At 53.9% G+C, this 11,938-nt stretch overlaps 1 protein-coding gene across 1 annotated transcript; it reads left to right on the forward strand.

The window, feature by feature from the left end:
- The first annotated feature begins 5,292 nt into the window (after positions 1-5,292).
- On the forward strand, positions 5,293-6,420 carry LOC107282923 (G-protein coupled receptor 12-like). The gene has a single exon (XM_015810761.1). The coding sequence runs from the start codon at positions 5,293-5,295 to the stop codon at positions 6,418-6,420; it is 1,128 nt and encodes a 375-aa protein (XP_015666247.1).
- The last annotated feature ends 5,518 nt before the right edge of the window (positions 6,421-11,938 follow it).

The raw sequence follows: 11,938 nt of genomic DNA on the forward strand, positions 1-11,938 counted from the left end.
AAGGTTGCCCATCCCTGTCCTAGCCTAAGCAGTGTAAGAAAAACAGATCCTGTGACACTACACAATCTTGACTTATTCCTTCCCCCTTCTTCAAACTATGTTCCACATTCGTTTCTCAGTATTCTTTTGGTTGTTTCATATTTTTTCATTATTATTTCATCCTACAGATTCATCAAGAAGTATGGAAATCATTGAATAGACTGTGGGTGCAAGAAGATCCAGGAACACCCTGAACAAATGGAGCTATCAGTTGCTTCTGCCTTTTATGATTGCGACAACACATACAGTATGTATACCTGCACTTTGCATCCTGATCAGTGCACAGTTGAGGACCTCATGGCAGAGCGACAAAATGCATTTAATGCTGCTAGTTTCTGGGCAAGATTTGTTTAACTTGTAGATATTTCAATGTTGTATTTTATATTTTGAATTTTATATCTTACAGTATGCCTTATTTTAATGGTGATGCTGCTGACACGAATAAACAAGCAAACATCAAGAAGCAGAATGAGGGGAACTGATTCCAATCCATTAATCATGTTCCAGATCAACAGTTCTCCCTTCCTTGGTGACTGGATCTGCACAGAGCCTGCCAGGAAGAAATGTAGTGGGCCGTTTTCCTTGCTACTCCCTTCTCGGTGATCTCCAGCAGGGGACTGTGTCTTTTTACAGCAGCCACAATCTGGGTCAGCATTTTCAAGTGCCAGTAGTGTCTCCCTTTCTTGGTCAGCCACTGTAATGTCTGGTTTCTTTGTATTAAAGTGTACAATATACACCACACATATATACACAATATCTTACCACGTATAAATTGAGAGATGGAATACTTCTCCATCCTCCCCAAAATATTTTCTTAACAAATTCTTTCCCATCCCACAAGTTTATTCAAATTGAGGGTGAAGGTTCATTCTCCAAGCTTTTGGGTTGGCTTCTGAACATTTTGTCACCAGTCTAGGTCAGGGCTTTTCAACCAGTGGTACGGGTACCACCTGTGGTACACTGGCACCTGGCAGGTGGTACGCGAGGGAATGAGCTGGACCGGTGGCAGCACCGCACAAGCCTAAGCGAGAGATGGCTGGAGCTGCAGGGCTGTTGGGGCTCAGCGGAAGCGCCAGGATCAGTGCCCCTTTCCAGCTGATCGGCGCTTCTTTGGGGCTGTCAGGGCTCAGTGGAAGCGCCAGGATCAGCGCCAGGCTCCAGCTGGAGCTCGGTGCTGATCCTGGTGCTTCTGCTGAGCCCAGAAGAAGCGCCAATCAGCTGGAATGTTGCAGCCTCTCCAGGGTCTTGTGATTTACATTCAGATGCTTGGCAACTGATTCATATTTATGACGGTCACAGTGTCCCAGGGTCATGTGAAGTGACCAAAACCTGCTGCAACAACCCAGCAGACGGGGGGGGGGATAAAAACAAAACACCCCCCACCCCCACTGCCAATCCTCAACAGAAATGCTCACAACAATGAAAACCTCAGACAGGAGGAAGAGCACCACCGGGTGGGCAGGCAGGTGTTTTGCTCGGCTGTGGCTTGGGGGGCACTTTTTTCAGTGCCATTGTAACTTCAGACAGTCACTAAGCGAACTGTTGTAAGTCGAGGACTACCTGTACTTTATCACTTTTTTCCTTTTTTTTTTTGGTCATCAAGTTTTTGACACCTCGCTAGGCGACTGGTGGTACTCGGATGTTGCCATATCCTAAAAGTGGTACAATGGGTGAAAAGGTTGAAAAGCCCTGACCTACCATCTTCTGGAGTCCATTGAAGCTCCCGCCTCCTGCTTCAGTGACTCCATCCAGCCCCCTCATTCTCTGTCGTCCCCTTCTTCTATTGCCCTTCATCTTTGTTCTGTTTATAATGTTCTGTTTATAAAGGCTCAAATTGTTAAATTCAAATTATTTGTCTGGAGGAGAGGAAATGGTTCCACGAAGAATACCGTTTTACTACACCTCTACCTTTGGGGTCCCACAGACGCGCTGCAAGGAGAGATCGTTGCCTTGCCTCCCAATTACTTTTTCTTGCCTGGGAATGTTGTAGCTTGACGCACCTGCCCTTCCCACGGGGCTTCCCTGGATTCGGCCGGTGTGGGGAGGGAGCCAAACAAGAGGCAAAATACCCTCGAATCGCTCTCCTTTCCCCGGTGAAGGCTGGCAGCAGCTCCCTCCCTTTTTCAACAACCCCCGTCCCCCTCGGGTCCCGCCCCAAGAGGGCCGCCCAAAGTTGGTTTATTTATTTATTTATTTATTATTCGAATTTATATCCCGCCCTTCTCCTTGCGGACTCAGGGCGGCTGACAATCGATTAAAAACACCAATAACAATCATAAAATTAAAATTAATTAAAATGAAATATTTAAATTGTCTGATTAAAATATGATTAAAAACCCCTCTAAAAACCCCTCTTAAAAATTGCCCTAGGCCAGTCCCGCTTGTTGGAATAGCCATGTCTTGAGGGCGCGGCGGAAGGAAGGGAGATCAGGTATCACCCTGATCTCTGGGGGCAGCTCGTTCCAGAGGGTGGGAGCTCCCACAGAGAAGGCCCTCCCCCTGGGGGTCGCCAGCCGGCACTGTCTGGCCGACGGCACCCTGAGGAGACCCACCCTGTGGGAGCGTACCGGCCGATGGGAGGTAATCTGTGGCAGGAGGCGGTCTCGAAGGTTATAAGATACACCGTTGCTTAAACAAACAAACCAACCAACAAACAAGGCTTCTCTTGCGGATCATTGCAGGTTGGCCGGTTTTGGCAAACTCTTCCCTCCGCCCTGCCCAGAAAGCTATCCTGGAATAGCTGACCTTGGGGAGGGAGGGAAGGAAGGAGGGAGGGGCGCGTCCCAGCCAGTTTATGAATGAAATTCCAGAGGGCCGGGCGGGGCTTCTTACGCCGGAGCCTCTGGGTGTACACCTAAGAGGAGCGGGCGGGGGGTGGGGGGGGGGATGGAGGAGAGCGCGCAAGACGCCCTGGTTGTTATTCTGATCACGGGCGCCTCTGATTCACACAGCCTGGGAGCCGGTCCTGAATAGAAGCGGAGCCTTTTGACGTCAGAGGGGAGATTTATCAGCAGACCCAAAGGGCGAAGGATAGTCAGAGCTGCGGGCTGCCCGCCATCCGCCAGCCAGCCAGCATGCTCGCCCGGGAAGGACGCGCAGGTTGCGCCCCAGATTGAACCAGCGGGGCGCGGAGGAGCAAGCCCGACCCCGAGGTGGTCCGACGCCTCGCAGCCCCAGGTAAAAAAAAAAAAAAAAAAAAAAAAAAGAGGCCTGTCGCAAGCGGGACCCCCCCGCCCCGCCCCTCCAGACCCGAAGGGGCACTTCCAAGCGGCCGCGGGCACTTCCAAGGGGCGACTAGTGTGGCATTAAGCCCTTAAGACATGGCTATTCCAACAAGCAGGACTGGCCTAGGGGGAATTTTTAGTGGGGTTTTAAGAATAATTTTAAATTGATACAGGCCACATCAAATATTTCATTTTAATTAGGTTTTAAAGTGGGTATTTTTATTTCTGTATTTGTTTTACCAGGCTGTCAGCCGCCCTGAGTCCGTAGGGAGAAGGGCGGGATACAAATCCAAACAAATAAATAAATAAATAAACAAATAAATTCCTGCAAAAAGCGCAACCGGGTGGAGAGGCATTCCCCCCTGCGCGCCGGCGGAGGACCAGCCCTTGCCCGGTCCGGTCCTTTGGGCTAGTGGGTCGAGGGGGAAGAGTGCGGGGCAGAGGGGAAGGGCTGGCGTTGTATCTGCCCCACCACCAGCAGCAGCCCACCCCAGCCCACCCCCCAGCGGTTTTCTCCGCCCGTCTGGGGGTCTCGCTCGAGCGTCCTGGTCCCGGGTCGTCCCACTCTCAGGAAAAAAAAAAGGGAAAAACCAGCGGGAGACTTCTGGGCTATTTCGGATTGCGTGGAAGTGGGGGGAGGGAGGGGGGAGATAAAGACCCTGAACCGGGGCGCGGGTCCTTATCGGCCCGGACGGAGAAACAGCAGCGCGTCTCCTTCCCAGCGGCGCGGCGCGGAGGGCGGGTGGCTTGTCGGGGGCAGGGAACCTGGTTTGACCTGGGTTTGTTGCAGCAGCCGAGATTCAGGCGGGTGAAGGAGACGGCCCCCGCAGTTGCGGGGCAGACGCGGCGCTTTCCCGACCGTAGATAGGAAGGGAGGAGAGCCGGTGCTTAGTTTACAAGCAGTGTTTCTCAACCTTGACCATTTTAAGGCATGTGGACTTCAACTCCCAGAATTCCACAGCCAGCTTCGCTGGCTGTGGAATTCTGGGAGTTGAAGTCCACATGCCTTAAAATGGTCAAGGTTGAGAAACACTGGTTTATAGCGACCTCCAACCGCCGCTGGGCCGCTGTAGCCGTCGTGAGGGCAGGCTTTGAGGCTCCCTCCAGCCCCCGGGAAGCCCCCAGCTTTAGATCCAAGAAACGGAAGCCGGGATTCAAAGCTCCGAACTCGTGAGAAAGCGAGCCAGGAGAGCTGGGCCATTGCGGGATGCTTGGTCTCCCCCTTTGGCTGCAGCTGAAAAACGGAGGGGCTGGTGATGTCACCGCCTCCGCATCCTGCGGGGGAGGGAAAATACCTGCTTCCCCACTCTCCACAAGTGTTGCACTCGACTAGATTGCCCATCCTCCTCGGCGGCAGACCTGTAGTGATCCCACACTTCTGGGGAGCGGGAGGGGAGGGGGTGAGGGTGGTCGGCAGAGGGAGGGGGGGGGGGAAGCCTCGGGAGAAAGGAAGAGGGAAAGGCGGAGAACTTGTCCCCAGTGCCAAATTTACCTTCTGCGGAAAGAAAAGGGAGCGGATCAAATTGTAAAAAAAAAAAAAAAAAAGCGGGCTCGTTAAGGACCCCCAACCCAGGACCTGGAAGGCAAAAGAGCCAAAGGAAGAGAAGGGGCTGAAGGGGAGGGGGGGGGTTGAACAGAATAACAGAATTGGAAGGGGCCTTGGAGGTCATCTAGTCCAACCCCCTCTCCCTGCTCAAGCAAGAGGCGGCTTCTGCCAGCCATCGCGGGCGATTTCGGAGGGGAACCGTCCCGGGGACGAGGTGCAGAGCGCCGGGAGATGGCCGGGGCGTTTAGGCTCCCTTCCTTCCTTCCTTCCTTCCTTCCTTCCTTCCTTCCTTTTTTCCTTCCTTCCCTACCCCTCCCTCCCTCAACTTCCTTCCTTCCTTCCCTACCCCTCCCTCCCTCCCTCAACTTCCTTCCTTCCTTCCTTCCTTCCTTCCTTCCTTCCTTCCTTCCTTCCCTCCTTCCTTCCTTCCTTCCCTTCTCCCTCGCTGACTCTCCCGGCCTTCTTCCTCCCGCAGCCGCAGCGATGTTCCCCATCCCGGCCGCCGCCATGGAGGAGCAGTTCCGCCAGCAACAGCAGCAGCGTCTCCTGGTGCTCTTCAACGCCTCTTCGTGGCCCCTGGCCAGCCTCTGGCCGCCCACCCACCTCGCCGCCGCCGCCGCGGGCAGCCCCGCCGTGGCCCTGTCTCCCGGCGCCACGGCCAGCGCGGGCGGGGAGGGCTCCGGGCCGGGCGGCGGGGCCGGCGGGGAGGCGGCGGCGGCGGGGGGCGCCGTCAGCCCCTGGGACATCGCGCTGTGCGCCGCCGGGACGCTGATGGCCGGCGAGAACGCGCTGGTGCTGGCCGTGCTCTTCTACGCGCCGGGCCTGCGGGCGCCGCCCTTCCTGCTCATCGGCAGCCTGGCGCTGGCGGACCTGCTGGCCGGGCTGGGGCTGGTGGTCAACTTCGGCGTGCACTACCTGCTGCAGCCGCCCAGCGAGGCGGCCCGGCTGAGCGCGGCCGGGCTGCTGCTGGCCGCCTTCTCGGCCTCGGTCGGCAGCCTGCTGGCCATCACCGTGGACCGCTACCTGTCGCTCTCCAACGCGCTCACCTACCACTCGGAGCGCACGCGGACCTTCACCGGCGCCGGCCTGCTGCTCCTCTGGCTGGCCTGCCTGGCCGTCGGGCTCCTGCCGCTGCTGGGCTGGAACTGCCTGCGCCGGCCCGGCGCCTGCAGCGTCCTGCGGCCGGTCACCCGGGACAACGCCGCCGTGCTGGCCGTGGCCTTCCTGCTCGTCTTCGGCCTGATGCTGCAGCTCTACGGGCGGATCTGCCGCATCGCCTGCCGGCACGCCCAGCAGATCGCCGTCCAGCACCAGTTCATGGCCAGCGCGCAGGCCACCTCCACGCGCAAGGGGCTCTCCACCCTCTCGCTCATCCTGGGCACCTTCGCCCTCTGCTGGGTGCCCTTCGCCGTCTACTGCCTGGTGGCCGACGCCTCCTACCCGGAGGTCTACACCTACTCCTTGGCCCTGCCGGCCGCCTGCCACTCGCTCCTCAACCCCGTCGTTTACGCCTTCCGCAACCCCGAGATCCAGAAGTCTCTGTGGCTGGCTTGCTGCGCCTGCATCCCGGGCGGCTTCGCCTCCCGACCCAGGACGTCCAGCGACGTGTAGAGGCGGGCGGGGCCAGAGGCAGCTGGAAACCAACGGCCCCCCACCACCACCCCCACCACCGTCGCCACCCCCGTTTACTTCTGGATTCTCGGCTTCCCCACCCCCACCCCCCACCCCGCAGGAGGAAGGAAAGGAAACCCGGCGCAGAAACGCGCCACAGCCAACTTTCTGGGGAACGAAACCCGAGGTGGAGGGAAAGGCAGTTCCAGAGGGTTATTTTCTTACATCTGAGTTTGCTCGAACGGACGCAAGAGGCGTCCGACTTTGGCTGGGGGCTCCCTGCAAAGGGAGGGGGCGGCAATTTGGCCAAAGCGCCCTCCCCGACGGATTCGGTGGAGGGCAATTGCAAAAATGTGGGGGGTCTTTGGCCTTAAGACCTTTTCTTGATTCGTTCAACAGTCCCTTCGCGTTTAAGTGTAAAGGCTGGATCTCAGGAGGGGGTGGGGAGGAGGGTCCCAAATGGATCCCGATTTGGTTTTTTAAATGGTATGTTATTGGCGGGGGCGGGTCTTTAACAGGTCCTGTGAGAGCAGCCTTCGGGATGGGGAATCGAGGGGAGGAAGGCAACAGAGGAGGTGGGAGCAGGATGAGGATGGGGGTGGGGGTTTTGCCCCTCTTTCAAATAAGCACGGTTTTAGGGGCCGGGCTATGTGTGGTTTGTGGGCGAAAAATGAGGTCCAAGCAGCCGACCATCTGCATTTTGACGACTTGAGCTGGAATGTAAGAGTTTAAATCAGGGGTAGTCAACCTTGGCTCTTTTATGACTCGTGGACTTCAATTCCCAGAATTCCTGAGCCAGCTTAGCTGGCTCAGGAATTCTGGGAGTTGAAGTCCACGAGTCATAAAAGAGCCAAGGTTGACTACCCCTGGTTTAAATGCACACGCCACAGCGGACTCCTTTTGCAGGGGGAGATATCACCGTGGGAAAAGCGTAGTAGGCCGTCTGTCAGGGACGTCCCATTTTATTTATACATATTTTTTTATTCCGATCAGGTTTTTTTCTCTGCTATGCAATATCCAAACAACCGTTGAAAACACACACACACACACACACACACACACACAGGCACGCACCCACACATGAACACCCACACACGCACGCAGCCCACACGCAAGACACGCGATGACGACCGACCAAGCGAGTCGTGATGGGTTGACTCGAGCCAGCCAAAATGGCTTCTCACCACCCCAGTTCAGCACCTCCAGCGTCGGACAGCTCCCCGGACGCAGCCGGCCTTCCGAGGCTCCCCTGAGACCCCCCCCCAGTCGAGGAGGTTTTCGGGGGGGGGGTGGGAGAAACGTGACGGGGGTGTCTTGTGCATGCCAGGTAGAACGCGTGACAGACAGAGAGGACACCTTCCCGTCCTTCAGTAGTGCCTGTTTACTCTCCACCCCTCAAGAAGGTTGTGTGATTCGTGGGTTGGGGGGGAAGGTCTGTTGAGGGACTCTCCCCCCCCCCCATTTCCAGCAGTGCAACCCACTGTGCAACCCACTACAAGCCTAAAAGCACTTTGCAGTCTGACTATGTGTGACTAAGTCAACCCCCTTTGCATTTGAAGGTGACTCTTGAAGTAAGGAGGGAGGGGGGGGGGGCAAAGTAGGCCGACTTACAATGAAAGCCAAAGGGAGAACACGGGAACCACAGGTAGTAGAGGTGATTTTTTTGGACCATTCTGCCCATCCTTCCCCTTTTTGCTGTTCTGATTCAAGGGAAATCGACTCCTCTTTTAGACGGTCCCGTTTTATTAAGTCCCAGCTTTATTAAGCAGACACCCTGCAGGGACCTTCAACTTAGCCAGCATGTTCTGTCAATATAAATGTTATGTGCGTAACACACCTGAAGAGCATCTTTTGCTCAAGTCTATTTTCTCTGGGATGTGAAACTAGCAAATCGCCCCTTGCCTTTGGTTTTATTTTGGCGAAGGAAAGGGATGCACTGCGGCCCCTGGGCTGCTGAGTAAAAGAAGGGAGAGAGGTTAGTGCAGTGGTTCTCAACCTTTTTAATGCCGCGACCCCAACCGGTCGCAAGTCGAGGACTAAACCGGTCGTAAGTCGAGGACTAAATCGGTCATAAGTCGAGGACTACCCAACCGGTCGTAAGTCAAGGACTTTCCCTGCCCGGGAGCGCCGCGCATGCGTGGTTCTGCCCCCTGCGCCGGCCGAGGCGTAGCTGGCAAGCGGCAGAGACAGAGCAGGCCGACCACCAGCTGGCCCAGCCCAAGGGAGGTAAGGCACCCGCTGGAAAAGGGGAAAAAATGGCGGACAAAAAAAATGGCAGACAAAAAAAATGGCGGACAGCCTTGCTTGGCGACCCCCGTGAAATGGTCGATCGACCCCAAATGGGGTCCCGACCCACAGGTTGAGAACCACTGGGTTAGTGGCTCAAGGAAAAAGCTGAGCTTTCAGGCTTTCAAAACCTAAGCAAAAGTAGTTTAAAGTGAACTGAGCATGCTCAGTAGCGGTGGAGTGCTTATATATGGGTTGTGGAAAGGAGGGGTGGAGGCCCTGCTGAAAAAGAACATCTGGCTGGGATGTCCTACGGAAGCATTCTTGCTGAAGGGGGCCGTCTTCTCTTCACTACCACCAAACTGTCTTTGATTTGTTGAATTGATCTGTTGGATTTATATCTCAACTTTTGCGGCCTTGTAGCGGGCAGCCAGGGAGGCTGAGCAGAGGTAGGACGCCTGTAACATGAGGCACAATAGCCCATGTGCAACGACACAGACACAGCTGCTCATTCTCCCCCCCCTCCCTCCTAGGAAACACTACCCTAGCTCAAAGTCAAGCACTTTTCCTTCACCTCTTGCTCTCCAAAAGCGTTGGACCACAATTCCCATCAGGTCTAGCCAGAGCTGAGGTTAGAGGAGTTGTAGCCCAACACCTGTAGAAGGCACCCAGTTTGAAAAGCTAAGGGTTATCCCCCCTCCCCCAAAAAGTAAAGAAATAGCAAACTGAAGTTGAATTCTATCTTAGAGGCAGACCTTTATTGCTTTATCTTGTGTGTGTGTGTGTGTGTGTGTGTGTGTGTGTATTTGAAAGGAGGTCTATTTTGCATATGTCAGTGATCCACCCACCCATACAGTGGGGTTCAAAAGCCGACCAGCTTCCCTTCCCTTCCCTTTCCCTTTCTTGTCACTCTCCTCTCCCCAGTTTGCCAGGCATCTCTTGAGGATTTTGAGAGGTGACTATCCCAAACATCTGGCGAGAAAGAAAAAGCTGCCGCATCATTTGCATACAAGCATACCACCTAACGGGGGAGTTGGAGAGGAGAGGAACGCTACCTTAACGAATCCCTCAAGAGGTCCAGACTTCTGAAAAGTCTGGGTGGAAGAATGTTACTACCCATTGTATCCTGGAGAGGCCAAGCTGCAGGCAAGTTAATGCACCCTCTCCGCCCCCCCCCCACTTCAGTACTCCTTGTTGAAGGGAGACGTGCACCTGGATTCGCCAAAGGGAATCAGAAATGACCCACTTGCTAGCTGCCATTCCATGGGGGTTCACCCAAGCCCTTGCAATGCACTTTATGGACTATTGGGGTGGGGTGGGGTGAGGGGAGAGTGAGAGGAAAGACACAAGAAATCAATGCTCTTCATTGCACTGCAACTCTATGGTGTATATTATTATACCTTCGTTTGTTGAGAGTAAATTATTTTTATTACTGCACATACAATGTTTGTGACTTGTCCAGGAATACTTAAAAGTTATTTTGACAAATAAAATTGAAAAAGAGAGATTAAAGTCTGGGGCATTGTCCCCAAAACGTGCCAAAAGGATGTTTGGTTGTTGTCTCTTTTCGATACGCACTCTCACTGATGGCAAAAGTCTTGGTTGTGTTCAGATGTAAAGACCTTGGTGCTCTCTGAGCTTGGTTGTTTTCTCAAAGATGTTTCATTGCCCAACTAGGTGTACTCATCAGTGCAATCAGGAGTACTGATGAGGTTACCTAGTTGGGTAATGAAACAGCTGCAAGAAAACCACCCAGCTCAGAGAGTACCAAGGACCCCGCAGTTCAGCCTTGAGCTACAAGTATTCTCTTCTCTTCTGTTTGGACAACATGCTGCTCAACCAACTAGCCAACCACATTTTTAGTTTGGCATGTTATGGTGACCGAGGAAATGGGATTATTAGCTGCATCGTGTAAAGTTGGCCTTGGGTATTGAGATGGTGCTATTTGACCACTATTTCAGACTTGCTTCCTGTTCTAAAAGCTGGCACAGGATCTGATCTATACACCAGGGGTCCTCAACCCCTGAGCCACAGACCAGTACCGGTCCATGGCCTGTTAGGAACTGGGCCACACAGCTGGAGGTGAGCTAACCACCCAAGAAAGCAGAACTTTTGAGACAATGCCTGTTTCAAGAATTCTGCTTCCTTGGGTGGTTAGCTGAGGTGGGTCCTTACAGAAACTGTGCATATATGGGATCTAGGCTGTGTTCTCCATCTCTCCCCCCAGTCCTGGTCCTTGGAAAAATGGTCTTCCACAAAGATGGTCCCTGGTGCCAAAAAAGGCTGGGAACCTCTGCTATACACCATCAGTCTAACCTCCCCAGAGATGTGCAACAGTCCAGCTTATACAATGTTTGCCAAAAAAGTCCAGGGATTCAGTCAGCGGTGGGATTCAGCCAGTTCGCACCACTTTGGCAGAACCGGTAGCTAATTTTTTGTTGCCAGCCCAGAATGGACTTCCCAGAAGCGGCATCCACACAGAGAACCGGTTGTTCACATATTTGAATCCCACCACTGGATTCAGTCATGTGGCCACAAGTCGTCTCTTGACGTTCTTTGCCATCCCCACACTGATGCCCTGAACCTCAGAATGTCCCAAGCTCAAAAGAGCCAGTCTTGGCATTGAATAAAACAGACATTTCCGAAACCTCTGAACAAAATGGGCCAGTCTTGAGAGCAATTTATCCCATAAAATATTTTTTTCCCCTTCCTAAGATGTTCTAGATATTGCTTGGGAAGCTGGGATTGAGTTCTTTGCCAAAACAGATTTGCTTCCATTCCTGGCGCTTCTAGCTGAAACTGGGGAAAAAAGGAGGAGGGGCTTAAGGGGAAGGGTTGCCATAGCAGATGAGCAGACGGTGGAGAACCTCTTTGGGATCCGTTGCACTGGAGACATGATTATGACTCACCAACAGCAGTTGGACCATACCTGCTGGAGATCTTTGCTCCAAGTGTCAACCGTCCTCCTCAGTCATCTAAGAAAGGCTTCCGGCCCTTTGCTTTTGCCAAGGGTGTACTTTACTGAAGCGTAGGTGGTTATAGAAGTAGCGTAAGCTGGATCTGAGGTTTTCCCATGCAAACAGTTATCTGCAAATGTCCACTCAGGTGCTTGTATATTGTTTAGGTCCAGGAAACAGGTTCTCTGTTCCCAGTTCTGCATATTGATAGTTGACCTTGGTTGGCTGAAGCTTCTCATAAGGCTCAGCTGGACTTCCATTGCCCCTCCCCCTTCTTCCTCACAATCCAATCTTTCCCTCTTCCTCTTCTCCCCCCCCCCCCCCCCCCCCCCCCT

The sequence above is a fragment of the Protobothrops mucrosquamatus genome, unplaced genomic scaffold (assembly GCF_001527695.2).
Source record: "Protobothrops mucrosquamatus isolate PMUCROS unplaced genomic scaffold, P.Mucros_1.0 scaffold19, whole genome shotgun sequence".
NCBI classification, from domain to species: Eukaryota; Metazoa; Chordata; class Lepidosauria; order Squamata; family Viperidae; genus Protobothrops; species Protobothrops mucrosquamatus.